This window comes from Protopterus annectens, chromosome 9.part0 (genome assembly GCF_019279795.1).
Source record: "Protopterus annectens isolate FY-2018-M chromosome 9.part0, PAN1.0, whole genome shotgun sequence".
Lineage (NCBI taxonomy): Eukaryota > Metazoa > Chordata > Ceratodontiformes > Protopteridae > Protopterus > Protopterus annectens.
Window position 1 is genome coordinate 1,711,531,335 of NC_056743.1, and position 24,945 is coordinate 1,711,556,279.

General features: G+C 42.2%; 1 protein-coding gene across 1 annotated transcript in view; it reads left to right on the plus strand.

Annotated features, from left to right (window-relative positions):
• FDX2 (ferredoxin 2) overlaps positions 1-24,945 on the plus strand; it is a 367,672-nt gene that overhangs the window by 251,811 nt on the left and 90,916 nt on the right. Inside the window, exon 3 of the mRNA XM_044084580.1 lies at positions 7,806-7,912. Coding sequence (XP_043940515.1) covers positions 7,806-7,912 — 107 coding nt within the window. The remainder of the gene's footprint in view (positions 1-7,805; positions 7,913-24,945) is intronic.

Sequence of the window (24,945 nt, forward strand, 5' to 3'; positions counted from 1 at the left end):
CTCTCCAAAGTTCTACTAAAGATCAAACAGGACAAACCAAGGACAATACTCATTGCACCAGACTGGCCACACCAACTCTGGTACCCCCTCTTGCGCAGTGCGTCACTGCTGGAGCCATGGCACCTGCCTCAGACCCCTTCCCTGCTGTCACAGCAGGAGGGCCAGATTCTGCACCCCCAGCTTCAAACCCTGAACCTTGCAGCCTGGCTAATTACCCGAGCTCTCCATTACCATCCCTTAGTAAGTAGGTGCTGGATGTCATTCTGGAGGCAAGGAGGCCTAGTGCTAGAAAATCCTATGCTGAAAAGAGGAAAAGATTCTGTTCCTGTAGCCAAACTCAGGGGATGGGCACGACAGTGCCCAGCTTACAGCATATTCTTCAATACTTAACAGAGATGCTTCACAAGGGCCTTTCCTTCTCTTCTATTAAAATTCATGCCTCTGCCATTTCAGCACATTTTAATATGGAGTCACCCCTCTTCTCTCACCCACTACTGAAGCAATTCCTCAGAGGGGCCAAAAATTTAAGACCACCCAGGAGAGCCCTACTCCAGCCTGGGACCTTAACTTTGTATTGGAAAAGCTCACTCTACCTCCCTTTGAGCCAGCTGCAACTGCAGAGTTGAAATTCCTTTCTTGGAAAACAGCCTTCCTTCTAGCCATCACTTCAGCAAGAAGAGCATCTGAATTACAGGCCCTCATGGCAGTGGAGCCCTTCATCATCTTCCATGCTGACAGGGTGTCCCTCAGGAGCAATCCTTCCTTTATGCCCAAGGTGGTATCCAGTGTGGCCCTTAAATCAGTCCATTAATTTGCCAACCTTCTTTTCCATTCATTTGCCAACCTTCTTTTCTAATCCACAGAACAAAGGAGAACAGATACTACACTCTTTGGACGTGCACAGACAACTTTGATTTTACTTGGACAAGACTAAGCCTCTCAGAAAAACTGAACAGCTCCTAGTTGCCTTTACTGCAGGGGCAGAGGGGAAGGCCATTTCAAAGCAAACCATTTCTAAATGGATAGGCCATTGCATTCATTTCTGCTATAAGCACCATGGAAAACCTACCCCACAGGGGATAAGGTCACATTCCACCAGGGCTGCATCTACTTCAACAGCCTTTCTCAGAGGTGTTCCTACCAGGGACATCCTAGCAGCTGCTACCTGAAGTTCTGTTCATACCTTCACCAAGCATTACCACTTGCCTATTTTTTCTAAATCCAAAGCTGGTTTTGCCACTGCAATCTTGCAGGGCCTAATAGCTGGTCCTAATGCTCTCTAATTGCCTCCTCCCTTCCTTAGCTTTGGGAATCTACCCAAATGTAATGACTGCAACAGTGAAACATGAAGAACTTAGTACAGTTGTGTACACTTAACATAAATTTAGATGTTTGAGTGTATTCACTGTTGCAGTCCTGGTTACCCTCCCACCAACCTCCTGACTTCTATTTGCTATACCTCTCTTCTTGTTTACTGTATTTAAGCTTTCTGGTGTATTTGCTTATAATTGGAGGTGTAACCTTGTATATAATTGCTTCCCATTATGGGGGCACCTGACATCTGGGGCAAGAAAAACTGATGTAATGGTGTTGGCTGCATGCTTTATACCCCTGACTACCTGATGTCATGGAAAAAGAGATAGCAACTGACGTAGAACCCATGATTTTGATCATCAGGCCGGCTTAGAGCTACCTGCAAGCAGATAACCCAAATGTAATGACTGCAACAGTGGATACACTTGAACATCTACATTTATGGTAAGTGTACATAACTGTACTTTTGGCAACTTCCGGGACTATTTGCTTGGGAATCTGTCCCACAGCTGATTGTTTGAAAATAGACAACACTGGATACAAAAGTTATGTACATAATGATAGGTCTGATTTTCATCCAGGTCACCATCTCTCCCACCTGCCCCACCCCCCCTACCAAATTGTCACAATGAGACTCTGAGGCCCTATAGACTTTGGTAGCTCCTGTCAGTAAGCAGTAACCACTGCCATTGTTTTATAACCATGTCGTGGTCTTTTTAATTCCATTCAGAAATTAACCAAAATATCAACTTTTTCACTAGAGTAAAGTTTTTTTTCCTGTATTTTGGTATACTGTTTTATCAGGTGGCAAAGTCGATCTGAGGTAGTAAAGTGGAGACTAGGGAATTATGGGTAGGGGAAGAGTCTGAGCACTAGAACCAAAGTCTCAATTTCAGTGCATTTGCACCAGATGAAAATCAAACAACATGGATCTGTCATTATAGTAAGTACATAATTTTGTTTCTATTGGAAAGATCAACTTCTCCCACTTAACCCTTGCCCTTTTCTCCTCCCAGATAAAATCCTTCCACTCTAAATTAATTACTTTCTAGAACTTCTCCTCTGCTTCATAAAACAATATGTTTTAACTTCATTAAATTTATATTTTGGAAAGACTTGAAACTGTCTAAAATGTTCTGCAGCACTGAGATGTCAATTTCTGGTGTTATCCGGTACAAAAGATCATCTGTAAATAAAGCCAACTCGTCTTTATTACCATACCAACTATATCCTTTTTTTTTAAACAAGAAACATCTTTATTAAACTATCATGTATGATATAGGCAATCTTACGTTTATATAAATGAAAATAAACCATAGCGACACAGTCTCACTTGCAAACATTGTACATTACAAGCCATTACAAACTATATCCTTGAATTTCTGATCACCTTATTTTCTTTGCCAATGACTCTAAATGTGAGTATAATGCAAGTAACAAAAGGGAAAGAGGACAGTTCTACTTTTCAGACAAAACTTATCAGAGAGGAACCCTCCCACTTAAATGGTTTCCTCCGATCACTCATATATCCTCTTAGTTAACGTTGTTGTTGTATGAGGGAATGCAAGTGCTTCCATTACTGCAATCAAGAAATCCCAGCTTATTCTGACAAATGCTTTCTCTGCCTCAAGACCCACCAGCAACAGCAGTATATTCTTGTATTTTGCTTTCATCTAGATCATTGTTGTTCTATTAATGTTGTCAAATGTTTGCCTCCCCTCCACAAAAATCATACACAGATCCCTGTCTATCAATTTTGGCAACATCTTGATCATTTTATTATAATGGATATAAACACTTTGTCATCATAGTTTAAAATTGAAATGGGCCTATGTGAAGCTGGGTCTGATTGCTTTTTTACCATCTTTAGGTATTACAGCCACCACAGCTTTCTTCTAGATGTTGGTGTTTCCCCTCCTTTTAAAACGCTGGTAAGCAAAACCTGATCTTTATTACATTATTCTCTCCTAACTTCCAGACTTCCACAGGAATACCATCTATTCCTGGAGGCTTTCCTGCAGATTGATTTTATGCTACCATTTTTATCTAATCTCCTCCTCCTGTCTTAACTGTTTATTGTTGAGCCTCGTCTACCTCTAACTGTGACATACTTAAATCTTCCATAAATATTTCCCTTTGTGCTCTTTATCAGTTTTCACATTTCTGTACTTCATGCAAATGTTTATAAAATTTTTGAAATATCTAATACGCTTACAGGATCTTTGGTTATTTATCTTGTTATAGGCTCCCTAAGTTTGGCAACACCCCTTCGTACTTTCTGTTGCCTAAGTCATAGTGGTGAAAGTTTTTGTGCACTAGAGTTATCAAAAACAGTTGCTTAACAGCAGCTTTTCTAAACTCGTGCATATTATCCAAATACGCCCTTATTTTCTTGCTAGTGTTCTGCAGTTGCGCCCTTCTTCTTCTGTAAGATTCCCCTTATTCTGTAATACTTTAACCTTTGTCAGCCCCTTTGAATAATTCTTGTTACTACTTAACAATACATCATTTTTTCTTTTTCTTTTGTATCTACCATGTTTTAAACTTCTTTTTCATTTTATTCCACTCAGTAGCTATAACTACTGAAGACATTTCTGTCATTTGTAAAAACAGGTGGGGAAGTGCCAGTATCTTGTTTTTTTACTTTAATACCCTGCATTTTTATCTTGGTTGTTATTGACGATTGATCTGAAATAGTTACTTGAATTGAACTTTCAATTAAATGCACGTGTTCCTGTGAAATATGATTTCTGTCTAGTTCAACCCAGTTATTGTACCTTGTGGAATGACATGTAAATTCTCTGAGTTCCTACTACTGAATTCACATCTTCAATACCAAATATTTTCATACATTTTTTCAGAAATCTACCATCTTTTGTTGTGTTTCCCTTCTAGGTCCTCCAGATATATCCTCACTGTTGCAAATTAAGTTTGTCCCCTCCTAGAAGTAATATTCCCTGCTGAAAGCTGATTTTCTCCCAATATTTTTTAAGATTCATAGTATAGCAGTGTTAGATGGAATATAAATACATGACAGCATAATCCACCTCCCTTGTCAGTAGGCCCCTACTACCACAAATCTACCATTATTATTTTTCCCTCTTCTATCAGTATTGGAGCTCCTCTAGCAATTAGTATAAGCACTTCCCTTTTCCTTTGTAACTGATATTCTGCTGAATGTGTCCTGAAATCCTTTCTTTATCAAATCCACATACTCGCTTCTTTTAAAATGTGTCTCCCGTAGCACTTTTGTTTGCACTCTGCATTTCTTGATTTAATTCAATATTCTTACCTTTTTGTCTATGCCTGTGAGGCCATTCTTGTTACAAAATAATATGGATAGTGTCACCATTATAAGAAGTTATTATCCCCATCTGTTATATATGTCAACTTTTCTAAATGTTTGTTTCTAGCTTTTGTGTTAAATGCACCCACTAATGTTTGGCAGGTTGATCCTTTATACAGTTATTTATTGTCATCTCCATTTGAACCCATGTCATAGTGAAAACCCTCAAAAAAAAAACCTCCTATAACTATGCACTTCTTGAAATAATGAAGTTTAACCCTCCCGATAGGAACAATTGTCCCAAATTGACAGCTGCACCCACAGGCATTACCTAACCTAAAATTAAAGTTATCCATGCTAAAGCAAGTTACAGCAGTTATGCTAATACTTATACTAATTGCTTTCTGTTATATGCTGTTTTACTAAATGCATTGAGGTGTTTAGGTACCAGGAAATTGCTATCTCATATTTACTTCCAAAAATTTTAAACTTTATTTTTACTGAACTGCTTGCCCTTGTACCTTTTAGTTTTACATTTCTCTCAGCAAATAATGTCCATAGCTTTCAAGATTTATTGGCTGGACCTGTAGTCAGCTTGCTTGTCTACATGGAAACCTAAAAAAAATGTACAGCTGCCCCCAGCTGTAGACTTTGCAACTCACATTGAACATTTATTTGCTAAAGGAAAACTCTTCATTATAGTCATAGTTTTCTTATTTTTATAGCACATATGCTTACACAAGAAACTTATTATCCTTTTTAGTCTAGTGCATTAATCCAGACACTCAACCTATGCAAAAGTAAGAGAAAACATCTTGATTCTATATATAATCAGTGCACTTTTAAACCCCATCTCCATCCCAAAGGCCCAGGATTATAGCATACTAACTTGAACATGTTTTTATCCAGCCGTTCTTCTCTTTTTACATTGTCCTGCCTACGTTTCTTAAAACTAAAAGAGAAAGAATTTACTTGTTTAGTTTAGTATTTTTATCTAGTACAATTGCTTAAAATACTTTACTATATAACATGCAATTTATATCATTAAATGTTTATAGAAATAATGTTAAGAACAGAAATTGTTTTACCTACAGTTACATTTTTTTTTATTTCTTTTTTTTTTCTTTTTGTGTCCTCCCAAACATTAATGCCATGAAGTGGGGTATATGTCTTTCAGTTGCCCCACAGGTTTAACAAAGTCAGTAGAAGTCCAGTCTTTATCAGCCATTTTTTCTTGTAAAGCCATACTTCACAAATGATTGATACTTTATAGTTTCACAAATTAGTTCACAAGTTTCGGTGTTGCTGGCATTCTTCCTGTTCATTTCCATCTTACAACACCAGACTGTGATTCAAATCCAAGGTACTCCCAGTTTTTCTAGTCAGCTCTTGTTCTTTTTGTTTCCTGCCTCTCGGACATATTCCTTTGGAGCATTGGAAAAGGTTTCACTGGCAAAGTCACTCTGCTGGCTTTATTATCAGATTAATGGGGAGCAGAGTCCCTTTCTGTTTGATGGCTCACTTTTTGTTGGACAAACTTTTGTGTTTACTACTTAGCCTGTTATGCATCAAAAATGACTGATCCTCCAGAAAAAAAATATATATATTCTAAAGACAGCTGGATACAGGACCTTGAATCTCACAACTGCTTCTTGGCATGCCCCGATTGCTGGGATAAATTTACTTCTCTTCTGCCTGGTGTACAGTGAATAATCATTTTCCGTTAGTATTGTACTGTCTCCATATTTTTATACTTTGCCCCTCTGCCACAGTTTTGTCAGGATCAACTCCTTCTGCTGGTATGATTGCATATTTCCTAATACAGGTCTTGTCTGTTTTCTCATGATCGGATTTATAGCATGCACATGATGTGCTGTTTCAATTAAGACATACTGCTGTGGAATACCAGTCTAATAGCTTATTTGTGCTTTCATAAAATTAATACATTCTGTTCCTTCCAGTTTGTCTTGTACAGCAGAAAATCTCTTTTTTGAGTGTTCTGTCCTGATTTTTGCCATTTTTGAAAATGCTCTTCTTAAGCAGTCTGATAACTCAGACAGCCCTTTTTCATTTCGACCTCTGATTTTGTAGTTTTCAGTTCATCTGAAAAGCTGTTTATAGCTTCTTCCATTTCCAACCTTTTGCTATTGGTACTCCTTCAGTGTTACATTTATTTTAATCATCTCTAAGCACATTTGATTTATTTTTTCCTCAAAATTACCAGAAGCCATCTCTTGTACCAAAGCTGATGCGTGAACTCCTTTTTGCTGAACAGCTGCAGGAATCTAGAAGTGCAGTATTTTCTCTTCACCTTTTCTAGTAAATTTTCTTTCAGGCATTTTTAGGTTCTTTTTGCAGGCATCCAGACAGTGTACCTAACTAGCCAGTAACTGAATTTTACTAAAACTATCAGAATTTCTGGCCTTTATCTCCGAGTTTATTTTTTCACACTGAGAGAACAGAAGTTAAGCTGTTGATCAATGTGCAGCCTTCTTGGAGGCCCCTAGCTTGGTTTACCATTAAGTAAGAACTGGGCAGGAAGACCACCCATATCTGGATGCAGCAGAAGTGTGTGCGTAAAAAGCAGAGAAAATGAGGAGCTGTGCTTGAGAAATTAACTGTTTAAACTGGCTGCTGCAAGTGTAGTCTCAAAGGTGCAAGTTATGTGAGTGCCTTGCATAATGTTTGTGAACTTGTGGCATTCACTGCTAGCAATCAAGTGATGTAGACATATGGGGCAAACCTGAGAGTAATAGTTAAATAGTGACATATGGTACAGAAAAAAAGCATCACACAATAGGATCATACACTGATGACAGGTATGTTACCCAGTGCAAACACAGAATTAGGTATACAGAGGCAGAAAATGGAAAAACTAAGATTCATGTGGCATCTACAGCTGCAGGTAGACAGAGTAAACATACACTAGTTGTAGTGGATAACGGTAACAACCATTCAACCATGGCAGCTCAGGCTGAGAGAGACATTTTAGTGTTTTTTTAGTGCTATTAATAGTTTTATACGTAATTCTATAACCAATTTTCATCTTATGATGAAGTGTCAGATTTACCGTACATAAAAGTAGTTAAATTAACTTTTCTTCTGTTGCACAAGCGAATGTGATTTCTTTGTGAGTACCCTATGCCCTTTTTTTTTAGCCCTAACTGATGCTTCTGTTACTTTTTTTTTCTTTTCTTCACCTTAGTGTCAACGTCATTTATATAGACCGATCTGGACGTCGGATTCCGGTGAAGGCTAAAGTAGGTGATAATGTCTTATATTTGGCACACAAACATGGAATTGACCTTGAAGGCAAGTATAATTTTAAATCATTCATTTTAAATTTGGATACTTTAGAAATATTTGGGGAATTAGCATAGCAAATGTTATATTTGTAGTGCAGGTAGCTTGAGTTGGGTGTGGAAGACAACTTGGAGATGGTAGTCTCAATTGGAGGAACTAGGAACTATACAGCAAGGCATGGAAATTCATTGACTCCTGTAATGTCATTTAGAGAATATCCTGTGAGATGAAAAAATAGCAGGAAAACACCAGAATGCTTACTGCAGTACACTCAATAACCATATTCAGAGCCCACACCACTAGCATTGTGAAAGCAACAGGAGAAATTAACTTGGTGACCATATTTATTGGATTCATTATAAAAATGTATAGAGCAGTGCATCCAGGGAACAGCGGAGTACCAGAAAGAGTACTTGATGGGTGGCATATCCCTAGTCAAAACATTAGCAAACCTAAGAATTATCATTTCAAGCGATATGCCAGGAAATGACACCAGGATTACATGTGTACAAACTTTATAATCTCACAAATGGAGATTACTTTCCTTGTGCACATGCAGTAAGTGAGATTCCATTGGGGGTATTTTGCTTATAACCGGCGCCTTCATCTTTTATTGGGCAGAGATGGAAATGAAGCAGTTAAAAGGCAGACAGCACTGGTTGTCTAGGGTCTACATTAAAATACTTTTTTCAGTGTTTAAAACAACTTCAGGTGTGTACAGCAGGTGAAATGAGTTTTTGTGTAAAAGGTTAAGCATGTCATGGAGACTGCTAGTATCCAGAAGAGAGTGTCTTTCCAAAGAGTTGGACAAGAGCTAAAGGGCACTATTTGACAACAGAGGATGGGTGATTCCATTAGCAATGCAACAAAGCAGTGCTTTTTTTTCCATACAGAGTATGTTGAATGTGTGGAACATCATTTTTGGCAGAGTGTTTGGGATCAAAAATTGTCAGGGATGTAACAGTCTATGTAACCAATGTGAAGCTGATTGAATGGGGGGAGGGAGAAGGTAGTTCTTTTGCAATTTTACTGGCCTCTGCAGTTTGAGTTGGCAGGCAGACCAGTTAGGCAGGACATTCATTGGCAGCTTTGAGTCTTTTTCTGTTTTATTGAAAATTTACATACTTTTATGGGCTCTTTACCAACATAGTATGGGTTCTTCTGTCTATGGAATCTTCTTGGGTTTGTAGTGGGTAAGAGGTATGTCTCGTTACCTTGGTTTTAAATGTCCATTTGAGAAGGAGAACAAAAGCATGTAAAGAAAGATAGGAAAATGTGATTGATTATTGAATGGATAGCTTGTATGAAGTCCTTGAAGTGTGTCAGTGTCTTTGACTAAGGGAGTTCACACTGAACATAGTAATGAGCATCAAAAGCAGACTGCTTTTGAATAGGCAGCAATGAATCCACAGATGTTAAGGTAAAGCAAAAGCTGCGCAATATGCTTGTTATGAGCACCCTTCTGGAAATGGGACTGCACATCTCTGAACAGGGCATCATGTTTTACTGGTTCACTTTTAAATTGCTGTAACAGTTTATTTTCATTATGCTGGTTTTAATCAAGAGCTTTTCCCTTCTCTCTGGACATCTGCTGTCTATTTTGTTACTGTTTAACCCCTCCTGTCCCAAAACACACACACAGACGGACGCACACACAGACACACACACACACACACACACACACACACACACACACACACAGACACATAGACACACAGACACACAGACACACACACACACACACACACACACACACACACACACACACACACACACACACACACACACACACCTATGGCAGTACTGGATTTGTTTGAAAATGCTGACTCATAACCAGCTAGCAGAAGAATGAATAAAACTACAAAATCTGATTGCACATTTTTAAATATTCAGTGTATGTAACCAGCTGAAAAGGATTAAATATTTTCAAGATTGTGTTTTCATATCTAACCTGTTGTTGGGATTTCTATTTGCCTCTACTAGAACCATTGCAGACCATATAGTATGGGCATGTTTTCTCTCAGATGGCTTTTGCATTGTAGTTCTGTGTAGAAAGTTTTGCATGGATATTAATGCTTGTTTTGGTCATACAAGTCACCCAGTTTGATTCAGTCATTATGTAGTCCTGATAAAACAAGTTTCCTTCTCGTCCTCAAATGGCATTTCTTGCATTTGAGTATATAGCATAACCCCAAAAGGTTGATTATATCTTTTAGCATAGTTTAATGAGCAACTGATAAACGACTAGTGCCAAAAGCATGGTCTGAGACTAAATGCTAAAAAATGCATAATCATACCCTTTCGTAAATTGGATATCCCTGCAAATTATAATATTGATAGCATACCCCTAAAAGTAGACCCAGAGGTGAGGGACCTAGGAACACAGATATAGTAACCTAAACTTTGACGACCACGTAGGAACAGTAGTGAGGAAATCCTTCTGTGTGGCTTAACCTACAAGTAAAGGCATGGCATCACGATCAAAGGAAATCATGGTGCCATTGTGCTCAGCCCTCATCAGGCCCATAATTAAGTACAATACTCCCTTTTGGCATGTATCTAACCAGGTGCTTACACCAACTGAGAGGTTTCTCACTAAAAATATACAAAGTGTAAATCTCTTCTTATGCAGACCGACTAAAGGCCTTGTCCCTTTATTTTGTCTCTTATCGTTTATTGAGAGGTGATTTTTGCCTGATCTACAAGGCATTCCCTGATCCAATCCTAATGAAAATGTTACATATTCACAAGAAGAATTATACAAGGATAATGTGTTCCATGGACCTGAACCTTATTTATGACTCTTAACAGAACTTGCTGGAGAGACAAATTCATATCCCAAAGGCTGCTTCATCTATGGATTAAACTCCCCACCCCTCTTCGTAAAACAAAGCCCGTCCCTCACTGTCTTCAAAAATAATTTGGATAAATAGATGGAGAACTGTAAATTCACTCCCAGAGTATTGCCCATGTCCTGTATGGACAGAGGCAGTCAGTAAATTGACTTGGGGCTCCAAAACCAAAGACCCACTACCCCATCCCATATTTGGGGAATCAAGATTGTCATATCCTGGGTATTATTGGCTAGGCTTGTAGAGGCTGTTGTGCCATTAGCCTAGTAATTGCCTATGAACTCTGAAATTACTGACCATATGTGTAAGATTGAGAGATGAAACTTCCATTATCGGACAGGTGGGCAGTTGATTAAGAGAATGTTTTGTAATACAAGGTAGTTTATAACTTTCTCTATCTACAACAGTCTGGATGAAAGGGGAAAGGCATTGGCTTGATGCAGATTTTTTAAGAAGGAAAGCAGTACTTATTACGTGATGTGTTCAGGATTTCAGTCTTTCCCAGTGCCACAGATTAATTATGTTAGGCTGCAGAGTTTATATCAGCACTGCTGCCACCAATTCATATATGAAGGGGAGAGGCCAGAGTCCTTTGACTTATATCACTGTCTCAAATAAAAATAAATATATAATGAAGTGTTTAGCATTACGTTGAATAGCTGGTGAACTCTTGCTGCTTTAGGCTGTGACTCACACTAGCTATGCCCATTTTAGGTTCATATTGTTCATCTGCAGAGCAGGGTTTTAAAACTGGCTTCCCAGGAACTCATCCACTTTAATCTTAGCCTAGTTTCTTACAGGCCTAGTTTATCTACAGCAATTGTAACATAGCTTAACTGTTGCTTACGCACGCACTCACTCACTCACTCACTCACTCACTCACTCACTCACTCACTCACTCACTCACTCACTCACTCACACACTCACACACTCACACACTCACACACTCACACACTCACACACTCACACACTCACACACTCACACACTCCCAGGACCTGCTAATTTTACTTTGTGTTCTAACCCCTTTTTTATCTTATGTCACTCTCTGCCATCAACCAGCCTAATCTGGCATGTCAGTGTTGTTATTGCAACACTCTTAAAAATGAAGTAAATATACTCCCAACATCTTACGATAATTTAGCTAAGCTGTGTGTCCGTCATTGAAAGACTGATGCCAGCAGTTAAAACTTCACCACTTCAGTGAAACTGCCCTCTAAGCCACAAACCACAAGCTTTTGAAATTAGTAATAAATTGTTTACTGAAAAAATGTAGATAATTTTTTTCAAAATTAAATATACGGCAAGTATGTGAATGCACAGGGATCTATAAAGCCAGTTGTAATCAGATGGATGACATTAGAAAAAGCACTGCCTAGTTTGCTAGGTATCATAAAAACTCACTCCAGCAAGAGAGTGACTGTAATTTTTCACTGCATAGAAAGCGCAGGATATAAACAATAATGTAAATGGAAATTAACTGACTGATGCGGGGCAGTGGCAGTCTCAAACTCTGATTTCGTCTACCAACTGAAGTGAAAATGGTTGCTAGGCAGAAATCCCTAAGAGTCATTCCATCTGATGTTTGTAAGGGTGTCTTGTACTGAATCAACACTGGAAGATCGGATGCCAGTACTGTCTTGTTTTGATGCTAGCTGCTCCCTTCTGGGTTCAGGTCAGTATGCCCCTGCCTACTTCCTTACTGATCAGAATTCAAATCCAAACAGTAAATCTTTTGAAACATTCGTAGTTGTATGATATAATGCATGAATTTCGTAGGAAGTAGCACAATGTAATGCTCGAATTTGGCAGATTGTAGATTGTGTGTGTGTTTGCTTGCATATGTATGCACATGTTGCTGCAAACCTATATATTATTTCTTTATGCTGCCTTGCCTGCTGATCATTGAGCTTTCACAGTTAGACACCAGCTCATTTTTTCAAAAACGTCTGGGTGTGCCATTACTTTACAGCTACAAGGGTGTCTGTGTCTTCACTTGCACGCTGGGGATGAAGATGTGTATTTTGACCTAGCCCCTCCCCTGTACAGGGGTGACATATGACCCACATCACTGCATGAGCCAGAATTATCTTACCATTTGGGAGCTTACTGTGCCACACACATGCCCCCTAAGTTGCAGACTTCCTTCTTCTTCCGAAGGGCTATTATAAACCACACAAACTCTGCTTCCTACACTAAAAGGTGGGCACATGCATTCTCCCTGCCAGCTCTGTCAAGCACCCATGCTGCTAATCTAACAGGGGTCACCTGGGCTATACTCAGGGCTTCTTCCCTATGCCACTAGATCTGATGCAGATAGACGCATTAAAAACTGCTACAGTACCCTAAGAAACCCAAGTATATTTTTCTGTAGACTTCAATATATTTTGCTGTAGCGTTACAGTAAAACAAGTAAATGTTTTTGATTTTTCACAGTTCAGGGTTTTCATGCATCTCTGCTGAAAAATATTTGTAGTTTTTTTCTCTATCTTTTCAATATCCCCATATTTCTTACTTCTTTATAAACCTGAAAAGTGATTTCTTGAGTCATCAGAAAGAAGCAATGCGTAAGTAGAAGTTTAATCCCTTTTAGTTACACTTTCCAGTTCTTGACAGACTATCAGCATTTAAATTGCTGTACTACTGCTATGTCAGAATGCCATGTTAGAGGACTGTAATCCCAAGCTTTTGGCTACTAACCTTGTGTGACCACTTTAATGGATTTTGGCCTTTACCACTATGAATTTTTCACTATATAAGCAGTGATGAAGATTTTGTAGAGTCCAAACTAACCTCATGTATTCCTTTTCTTGGACTGCATAAGATTATTCCCTGGCTGAAGTCTGTGGCCTGAGATTCACTATTGGATGATCTTTTGTTTTTCAAGAAACCTGGCCAGATACAGGCTCCAGGCTGTGATTTTAAGCATTAACCTGCACAATAAATTCATGACTGTTGTGACACCCCTGCATTAGCCCAGTAATCAAGGAGCCTCAATCCTCACCACTGGCAACAGTGGGGGGACGTACTCACTGGGAGGATGACAAGTACACACAATGTAAAGTGCAGTTTCCCTTAAGAGCACACAGAGACCACAGTCAGTCTGGGGCTGGTTTCTCCCTCTTAGGTTCATAGATAGGTACTAGGCTATCGGCCCTTGGGCCTATATAAGCCTAGCCAAAAAGGTTCCCTGGCTTTCGCCACCCAAGAAAATTATTTTCCTGTGCCCCTGTCGAGCAGTGCCACAGAAGTGATCCCCGGGGTGAATTCTCTATTTCCCAACCAGTCGTCAAGATTTTTCTTAGAGGGCCAATGAGGAGCGTTGTTTGACATGAATGGGTAGTTTGTTCCAGAGTATGGGAAGTCTTTGGGACAGGAATCTATCCCTCCAGCATGTTCTATTTATTGTGGTGACAAGGTTTAGGTCCTTGGAGCGTGTAGTTCGAAGAGATTGGGATTTCTTTAAGTGTAGCATGTCCAACAGCTCTGGGTTTGACATAGCTTTGTATGTTAGGCAGAGATCACCTCTGAGTAGACTATATGCAACGGAGTAGAGCTGGAGTTTTTTGAGACAGTCTGTGTATGGCATCTGTTTGAGGATGGTAATCCTCTAAGTGAGGTATTTCTGTGGCCTTTCCAATTGTTGTAGGTGTCTTGTGAGATGTATGCCAAACGGGGCATTGTACTTTATAATGGGTCTGATGAGGGATGAGCAGAGAGGAACAATGACCTCCTTTTTTCTAGAGGAGAACCCTTTTGTGATGAGGTGTGGCATGTAGAAGGATTTCCTGACTACTGTGGCGATGTGGTTATCAAAGGAGAGACTACTGTCCACCTGTGTCCCGAGGTCTCTTATCACACTTTCAGTGTTTAGTGGGCTACCGCCTATGTGGTAGTTCATGAGTACCGAGTTTTTCCCAAAGGGGATGACAATGCACATGTTCTTCGTGTTTCACTGTTGCAGTCATCACATTTGGGTTATCTGCCTGCAGGTAGACCTCAGTCGGCTTGAATACCAGAGTCTTGGGATTTCTGAGTCGGATGTTGTTGCTTCTTCCATGACGTCAGGGGTATAAAACATGCAGCTGACACCATTACATCAGTCTTTCTTGTCGTGTGGTGCCCAAAGCAGAAGCAGTTCGAAAGTGCTGGCCGGCCGCCTCCTGAAATTTTTGTTTTTCGAGTTTCAGACCTGAAGTCTTCTAAAAAATAAGTACCCCGTTGTGGATCCTTTTTTCTTCCTCTAACCGATGTCAGAAAAAATTAATAATTGTCTTGCATGTGGAAAGCAAATACCTCACAGAGATTTTCATTCTTACTGCGTCACCTGTTTAGGCCCAGACCACGACGTCCCTCGCTGTCGGTTTTGTGCCTTGTTCAATGCCCGAACTATTATTCGTCGAGCTATTTTTTTTGCTAAATTCTTTCGCTCTCTTATCTCCATATTCCGAAATGGCTTCGATAAGCCATCTGACTAACGATCTTCCGAAAAAAAGTAAGGATAAAGACAGAGACGGACCGCATAGGTCCAAAACTGCCGACAATGCTACCGTTAAGCTAGTCGCCAGTCTGCTGGTACTCAGTGAGGTGCTTTCGCAGCCCCTGATAACCGCTTCTACAGATTCGCAGGCCTCTACTGAGACCCATTAGGAGTCCGGTATGTTGCAAGGTACTTCTTTGACTATGGAACCTGCGGATGTCTCTACCTTGAATGGGTCCGGAGCCGCTGTGCAGGCACTTGCTTCTGAGGGTGTATTCAGGCCGCCTGATTTTCATATTAAACCAATGACTTTGTTTCAAACCAAAAATACTGAATTTCTCATAGGTAGGTACTAGGCTATTAGCCCTAGGGCCTATATAAGCCTAGCCAAAAAGGTACCCTGGCTTTCGCCACCCAAGAAAATTGTTTTCCTGTTCCCCTGTCGAGCAGAGCCACAGAAGTGATCCCTGGGATGAATTTCCTATTTCCTATCCAATCATCAAGATTTTTCTTGAAGAGTGCTAATGAGGAGCTCTGTTTGACATAGATAGGTAGTCTGTTCCAGAGTATGGGAAGTCTCTGGGACAGGAATCTATCCCTCCAGCATGTTCTGTTTATTGTGGTGACAAGGTTTAGGTCCCTAGAGCATGTAGCTTGGAGGGATTGGGATTTCTTTAAGTGGAGCATGTCCAACAGTTCTGGGTTTGACATAGCTTTGTATGTTAGGCAGAGATCGCCTCTGAGTAGTCGATATGCGACAGAGTAAATCTGGAGTTGTTTGAGACGGTCTGCATAGGGCATCTGTTTGAGGCCAGTAATCCTCTTTGTGAGGTATTTCTGTGGCCTTTCCAGTTTTTGTAGATGTCTTGTGAGGTACATACCAAAAGGGGCGTTGTACTCTGTAATGGGTCTAATGAGTAGAGGGGAACAATGACCTCTTTTTTCTGGATGAGAAACCTTTTGTGATTAGGTGAGCCACGTAGAAGGATTTCTTGACCACTGTGGCAATGTGATTATCAAAGGAGAGGTTACTGTCCACCTTTGTCCCATGGTCTCTTATCACACTTTAGGCGTTAAATAGACTACCACTTATATGGTAGTTCATGGGTACAGAGTTTTTACCAAAGGGGTTGACGATACACTTTTTGGCATTGAGCTTCAGGCCATGGCTTTGACATCAGGCATCTGTCTCAGTGAGGCCCTTTTGTAGTATGTCCACATCATTAGGAGTTTCAATTATAACTCCTAGTTTGCAGCAAACTTTGTTAGCCAAAGACCTTCTGTGTTGGCCTGTACTTCAGAGAAGTAGATACCAAACGGGAGAGGACCCAGGACTGAACCCTGTGGTACTCCACTTGTCACTGGTCTGAAGTCAGATTTGGAGTCTGCTACTTTCACAGTGTGGGTTCTGTCCGTGAGCCAGTTGATAACCCATCTTGTGACATAGAGATTTGTACCTAGTTTAGTGAGCTTATCTATAATTCCAGAGTGGGGGATGGTGTCGAAAGCCTTGTCTTCTTGGAATCCAGCCTTACCGCTGATACTTTGCCTCCAGCTCCCAGGAAACCTGACAGAACTCAGGCATAGAGTTCGCACTACACCTAGGAAACCGACGACCAAAGCGCATTCTCAGGCCAACATTCCACAAAAACAAATGCTTAAAATGACTGAAGACCTTTAGGGGAAGTCAACCTTCCCCCTCAAAAAGACCAAGAACTGATTTTCCTTCTTATTCTTCAGATCAGAGTCTGATAACTCTGACCCTTCTGATTACCAGGACATACCCTTATCTACCTATGAGAATTCTGATGCAGAGGATTCCATTCCCTCTGCTTCCCCACCAGAAGATTTTTCTTTTGGTGAACCCTCCATACCCTTAGAGAGCATTTCCGCTGGGAGAGCCAGGGCTACTCTGTCCAAAAAGAGACTCAGGGAATTTTTAAACTTGCCTCAGCACAGGCCTCTAGCTATCCCTCCTGTTCTGGAAGTTGTAGATGTCTTCTTGGAATCCAGCCTCTTACCCCTGATACTTTGCCTCCAACTCCCAGGAAACCTGACAGGTACTATAGAGTACAGACTCCCACAAATTCCTCTTTAAGAATCCTGCTGTGGATCAAGAGACCATTTCCAAAACTCATTGAATACCTTATTCTTATCATAAAACAGCCTTATCAGGGTACAGGTTATTTGTCTAATATCTATAAAATTGTTAAAAAAACAAAAAACTATCATGAAAAATTATGTCAATATGGTTTGTACAAAAAACTATCATGAAAAATCATATTGGGATTGTTATACTTTAATAAACAACCATCCTCCATTTGAAGAAAAAAGTAATATTCTAAAATCTTCCAAATTTTCTACATTATCAAAATACTGGCAATTATTCACTTGGAGATGTCTACACAGAAGTTTTTATACACCACATAGGTTAGCCAAAATGTATTCTATTGAAGATCAATGTTGGAGATGCCATACCAAGATAAAAGCAGATTGGCAGCATGTTTTTTATGAATGTATATGTCTCAGTATGTACTAGAAATCCATTAACTATTTTTTTCAGACTGTTTATAATGATAAATGTTATGTGATCCTATCTCGCCTACATTCTGAATGATGGGTTCGGAGCCGATCCCTCGGCTCCGACTCGGCACGCTTATGCCAAAGAGCGAAGTCTCTTATTGGCTGAGCTTACTATATCCCAGGATGCACCACCACCAGTCCCCCAGATCTCGTTTGCCGCTTCCCTGCGAAGACGTGGTCTCGAGCTGGCTGGGCTAAGTAGTTTATTAAACTAACTTTTCTGTCAGTTTTTTGCTGTTTTTGCTCAAAAAAGCTGTTTTAACAGCTATCGCTTACTTTGTGTACGATTTGGACTTGAAATTGTTGTGTGTGATTGAGTTCAGTTTGTTTTCGGCCCCCCTCCATTCAGGGCCTTCCCGGACTGTTAATATTTGAATTACAGGGTCTCTAATAATTGTTCAAGTTGGGTTAGAGTTACCTGTTCTTGTTACAGGAAGAGTTGGATTTTATTTATTACTGTAAGCTTATATCAGTAGTTAAAATTTAGTGTACTTTCCTGTCAGAGTGACTAGATTTGTGTATCAACATGTCTCAACCCCATAGGCCTTCGGGCTTTAAGAAATGTTCTAAATGTGCTTTTAAGATGTCTGTTACTGATGACCATCTACTGTGTGTGTATTGTTTAGGGGCAAAGCACTTGCAGGAGTCATGCAGCGTATGTCACGCTTTTTCCTCCAGGGTCCTCCAGGAGAGGAAAAATAAATTGATTCTCAAAGGCTTGATTAAACCCTCTTTCGAAGAAGCCTTGGCTTCCTCTCCGACTCCTGCCAAAAAGAAAAGGGCTTCGGCTCCGACCAGTCCGTCGGACCCGACTGCCAAGAGACCTAGGCAGGCCTCCCCTTCGGCTCCAAAGACTTCGGAGCCGAGGTCGGAACGGTCTGCCTCGATGCCTCCAGTATCGACTCCTCGGGCTTCGGAGCCGATGGCTGGGGCATCGAGGCGGGTCTCCTTCGTCGGCTCCACTGCTCTCGGAGCCGACAAGGGTCGCCCGCTCAGACACTTCCTCCTCGGCGCCGAAGTCTACCTCGGCACCGATGGAATCTGGTGTGTGTGTTTCCTCGGCGCCGATTCTCATCGAGTCGCCTCGGAGCCGGTCCCCTAGTCCATTGGGGCCGAGGGAGAGGTCTTCTCGAACCCGTTCTGTTTCCTCTCGGTCTTCGAGAATGTCGGATTCTGATATAGACAGGGTGCTCCAAAGACTTTCCAGTCTCCAGTCTTCCAAAATTTGTTTCGGTTCCGACCCAGTTGGCCTCGGAGCCGATGACCATGACCCACCCCATTGCCATTCCTCCTCCGACTGCTTCGGCTCCGTCGGAGCAGGTGCTCTTGGAGCCGGTGGAGATCTCAGGGTCGGCTCCGACCCTTACTCCAACCCGGGCCCTCGGGTCCGAGTTTGGTACGCGGACTTCTTCGGCTGGACCCGAGGGTGATGTTTCGGGACCTTTGCTTTCGGTTCCGAGCCTCCCTCTCGGTGCTTCGGCTGCGGGACTTCCGTCTGCCATCATGGCCCCGGAGACCGGATTCTCCCAGGATTCTGGGGGTCCGGCTTTCGGGGCCATGAGGAGTGCCTTGGCCAAATCCTCTTCGGCCATCTCTCCGGTTCTACCAGCACCTTCCCTGGGCGTGGATACTGGGTCTTTGGCAGTTCCCCTGTCCGTAGCCAGCGGAGCCCCGAGGCCTGAGGTTACCCCCAGTGGGGGTTCCCCTCTTCCTGAGGGTTCTTCGGAGTCATCTCCAGAGGAACCCCAAGGAAGAGATCGTGCAAGAGGAAGCACGTGGACTCCCGAGTCTATTACATCGGACACGGATATGGATGATGCGGAGGGGTCCCCTAAGTCGTCCTCGGACGATGTCTCCTTTGCAGACATCTTAGAGATCCTCAAACAACGAGGCGGCTGGATGTCCAAACCCCCTCTGCGACGAATCAGTGCTCCTCAAGGCCTTTGGGGCTCAGCCTCCGCCTCCTGGGTGTCTCCGCCTTCAACGAGCTTCTGGATTTAGTTTGTCAAGGCGTGGGAACACCCGGATACCGTGGAACCAGTCCCTTCTCGCCCAAACAAATTCTTATCTGCACCCCCCGAGAAGGAGTTCCTTACTAAAGGCGTGGCTGTAGATGCCATGGTGGTGGCATCTGCTACACAACAGGACGTGGCAGAGGCTTCAACGTCCATCCATCCTCCTAATAAGGAGTCTAGGAGTATGGATAGGTACGGGAAGCGCACCCTGACTTCAGCGGCCTTTACCTTAAGGTCTCTGAATTATTTGGCACATTTTACCAGGCTTCAGAGGGATCTGGTCAAGGAGTTGTCAGACTCCTCTCGGGTAACCTACCTGGGCAGCTAGCCCAGTCCGTTAGCTCTCAGTTGGCTATCCTTACGCCAATTGCTAACTCGTCCATGAGGCTCATTTCTTATGCGGCCGAAGGGGCGGTAGAGCGGCAGGCACAGGCGTTGCTCACGAGACAAGCCTGGCTCCGCTTGTGTCAGTTTCGGAGGCCTTCAAGTCTTCCTTCGCCGACGCTCCCTTTGATGGGTCCTCATTGTTTGGACCCAAGGTGAAAGACACCCTTACCCGCTGTGAGCAAGAGGGAAAACGTTATCTGCCGAGGGGCCCGTTATTCCACTCCCTTCGGCCTTACCCCAAGGCCAAAGGAGGGAAAATGTGGTTCCGAAAATCTCGCAAGTTTTTCTCCCGACAGCAGGAAGATTCCCCGTCCAGAGGCAGAGGGCGGGGAAATTTTTCAGGGAGACGCCGTCCCAGAGGCGGCAGAGGGCCCCGCAATTCTGGAGACCGCGAGTCCTTTCGTGGCTCTTCAGCCTCCCATACTACATGAGGTATTGCCCGGCTGTGCTGCTCCGGAGCCAGTCGGGTGTCGTTTTGCCAAGCACCTAGAAGCCTGGGAGTCAATCACTCAGGACAGATGGGTGCTTCGGATAATTGCCGGAGGTTACACCATCCCATTCAAGTCCTCACCCCCTTCGTTCAAGAGAATCCCGGACCCACCACCCAGTCAAAGGGAAATAGCAGCCGCAGAAGCTTCAAAGCTGCTAGAAAAAGGAGTCATCCAACCGGTCCCCACAGACCAAATCGGATCAGGAAATTACTCAAGGTTCTTTTTAGTGCCAAAAAAGACAGGGGACCTGAGACCAATATTGGATCTCAGCAGACTAAACCTATCCGTCACGAAATCCAAATTCCGAATGGTCACGTTGCAATCCATTCTCCCGTTGTTGGAGAAGGATGTTTGGATGTGCTCCATAGACCTCAAGGACGCCTATTATCACATACCGATACATCAGGCGTCCAGAAGGTACCTGCGCTTCAGCCTGGGAACCAGTCATTACCAATTTTGTGCTCTGCCCTTTGGTCTCACCACAGCCCCAGGGTGTTCACCAAGTGTTTGGCAGTAGTGACGGCTCACCTGAGGAGTCTTGGATTCCAAGTGTTTCCCTATCTCGACGACTGGCTCCTGACTGCCACCACCAGGCATCTACTTATGGACAACCTCAAAGCCACCATCTCCTGGGTGTTTCCCTAGGGATTACATTCAATTGGTCAAAGTCTGTCTTGCTGCCCTCTCAGCGCATAAAGTTTATAGGAGCAGAGATAGACTCAAGATTGATGCGTGTCTTTCTTCCTGCCGAAAGGATTCGAACTTTACAGGGCCAAGTTCTAGCTCTGATCTCAAGATCCAAAGCCCCAGCCAGGATGGTCCTACAGGTGCTAGGCTCAATGTCTGCCACGGTGCTGTTAGTTCCTCTAGCAAGGTTACACATGAGGATTCTTCAGTGGCTCTTATCAACTCAATGGTCCTTTCAAGATCTTCCTCTCAATCATCACATCATGATTACGGAAATATGCAAAAGGGACCTTCGCTGGTGGCTTCAGACATCCAACTTGGATCAGGGAAAACCCTTTGTTCTCCCCCCTCCAGTGGCTACCCTGACGACAGATGCCTCCCAGATAGGGTGGGGGGGGGCATTGTCTGGGCAGGCTAGTTCAGGGATCCTGGCTTCCGGACGAAGCTCTTCTCCACATCAACGTGTTGGAGATGAGGGCTGTACTTCTATCCCTACAGGCCTTACACAAGTTCCTTCCTCACGGCATCATCGCCATCCACACAGACAACATGTCGGTGGTTTGGTATCTGAACAAACAAGGAGGGACCAGATCGTATCCCCTTTGCAGAGAGGCCATGAGAGTGTGGGAATGGGCTTTAGCTACCAACCGCTTCTTGGTAGCGACCCACATCCCGAGAAAGTCAAATGTATTGGCGGACAAATTAAGCAGGACAATTCTCTCTCCTCACGAATGGTCTCTAAACCGTGCAGTAGCAGCCCAGGTTTTCAAGAGATGGGGACGCCGTGCTGCGACCTATTTGCGACTCCACAAAACACCAAGTGCCAAAGGTTCTTCTCCTTGATTCCACATCAGGAAGTACCAGCCATGGATGCTCTAGCACAACCTTGGCCAACAGGGTTGCTTTATGCTTTTCCCCCAATTCCACTCCTTCCCAAAGTTATTCAAAAAGCTTCTCAGCTAGGGTCTTCAATGATTCTGATTGCCCCATACTGGCCTCGTCAGATATGGTTTCCTTACCTGAAAAAGCATGCAGTGGACGATCCGTGGACCTTAGACATGATCCCGGATTTGCTAATCCATCAGTCGGGACATTGGCATCAGTCCCTTCAATCTCTGAAATTGACAGCTTGGCTCCTCCACTTCCAACCTTGGTTAGAAGTCACACACTAGACCCGGAAGTTGTGCACATTTTATCTTCGGCCCACAAACCTACCACTAACAAATTGTACCTCAGTAAGTGGAAGAGGTTTGCTATCTGGGCTCAACTCAAGGGCTTAGACCCTATCACTGCTCCTGTCCCAGAGGTTTTGAAATTCTTAACATCCCTATTTAATCAGGGATCTTCTGTCTCAACTATTAAAGTTCAACTAGCAGCTATCTCTAAATTCCATGAATCCACGGATCCTCCTTTGATGAGCAGCAGATTATGCAAAACATTCATTAAAGGTGCGAGCCTGTTAAGACCACCAGTTTTTCATCCTGCACCTCCGTGGGATCTTGATTTGGTGCTGCGCATTAACATCTCCCCTTTGAACCGGCTGCTACGTGCGAGTTAAAATATCTGTCATGGAAAACGGCATTTTTAGTGGCTATTACTTCTGCAAGAAGGGTCTCAGAGCTTCAAGCCCTGTCTATTAAACCACCGTATTTGATTTTCCACAAAGATAGAGTATCACTTAGGCCTAATCCATCCTTTGTCCCAAAGGTCTGCTCTAGTTTCTGTCTTCAACAATCTCTAGAACTACCAGTTTTCTTTCCAAAATTCTCTAATGAAGCAGAATACACTCTCCATAAATTGGATGTTCACAGGCAATTACGCTTCTATTTAGACAGGACTCAGCAACTCGTAAGTCAGACCAGTTGTTTGTGTCCTTCTCAGATAATAAATTGGGCCAAACCATCACAAAAGCTACAATCTCAAAATGGATCAGAGATTGCATAACTCAGGCCTATTCTTCTTGAATAAGCAACTTGCATCATCTATCAAAGCTCATTCTACCAGAGCTATGGCTACTTCTATAGCTTTTCATTCCAAGCTCGCTATTTCGAAATTTGTGCTGCGGCTACTTGGTCCAACCCGCACGTTCATTTCCCACTACAAATTGGATGTGGCATCGAAAGGACGAGCTTCATTTGGTTCCACGGTACTCAGGAGTGTTTTCCAGTGAGCCACCCAGGATTCAGGTGCTAGGGGCGCTGTCCCATCATTCAGAATGTAGGCGAGATAGGATCACATAACATCTTTTAGTTATGTACTCACCATAACTTCAGATGTTTGGGATCCATCTCGCCTACATTCCTGATACCCACCCTCCTTCCCCCTGCCTTGCAGATCAGAAGAGATTGAACGGTTTTGAGCTCTACTGTTTTTATCTTGTTTCATCTGACGATGTTATATAAGCAGGGTATGCATGTGTGCATGTATGCGGACAAACTAGATCTGGGGGACTGGTGGTGGTGCATCCTGGGATATAGTAAGCTCAGCCAATAAGAGACTTCGCTCTTTGGCATAAGCGTGCCGAGTCGGAGCCGAGGGATCGGCTCCGAACCCATCATTCAGAATGTAGGCGAGATGGATCCCAAACATCTGAAGTTATGGTGAGTACATAACTAAAAGTTTTCAATTAACAAAGTCTTTAATTTTATTCAACTCTCCTATTCCAAACTGTGTACCAAAAAAGACACTAAAATCCTATGGTCACTATTGGCAATTTCACGTAAAATCATAACTATACACTGGAAAAATGAGGCTTCTCCTACGTTCAAGGAATTTGAGAATTTAATAACAACAGTTGCTCACATGGAAATATTAACAATGAAGAACAGAACTAAAAGATCTACTTCTTACTATTACTCTTGGATGAAAGTACTGGAAATACTCAAAAAGATCGAAGAAAATATATCATCTTATGTTTCTAACTTTATATAATATAGAATTTCAATGTTATTTTCATAGACACCAATGTAAATAGTTATATAATGGTTTTTGAAGTTAGTAATGTTTTAGAATTGTAAATTATGTTATTTATCTTTATTTTATGTAATGTTTCTTAAGACATCTTATTTGAAATAATAAAAAAAATTTAGTAAAAAAAAAAAATAAGAGACCATTTCCCAGGGATCTAAAGGCATTAAGGCTACAGCGGCCAAAAATCCTACCCCTTAGGACAGGGTTTCTAGGGCTTTAGACAGATGGGGTAAGAAGGTTTACACCTCTGCTACTCTTGCCATCCGGTCTTTAATTTGCCAGTTTCATATGTTGAAGTATCAGCAACATGTTGTGGAACAAATTAAACAGAAAATGATGATGATTCCTGATTGTGCAGAACATAAAGATTTACAAAGAGTTAATGCATTCTGCTAACCATGTTGGCAAACATACTTTGCAATGTGGTTTCGATGCCTTAGAAGCATCTTGCAGGGCTGCTGTCACTGGGTCTGTTTTTAGAAGCCATGCTTGGCTTAAGGAACAAACCTTGCCAGACCATGTCAAAGCAACATTACTAGATGCACCATTAAACCAAGAACATCTATTTGGCAATAAAGC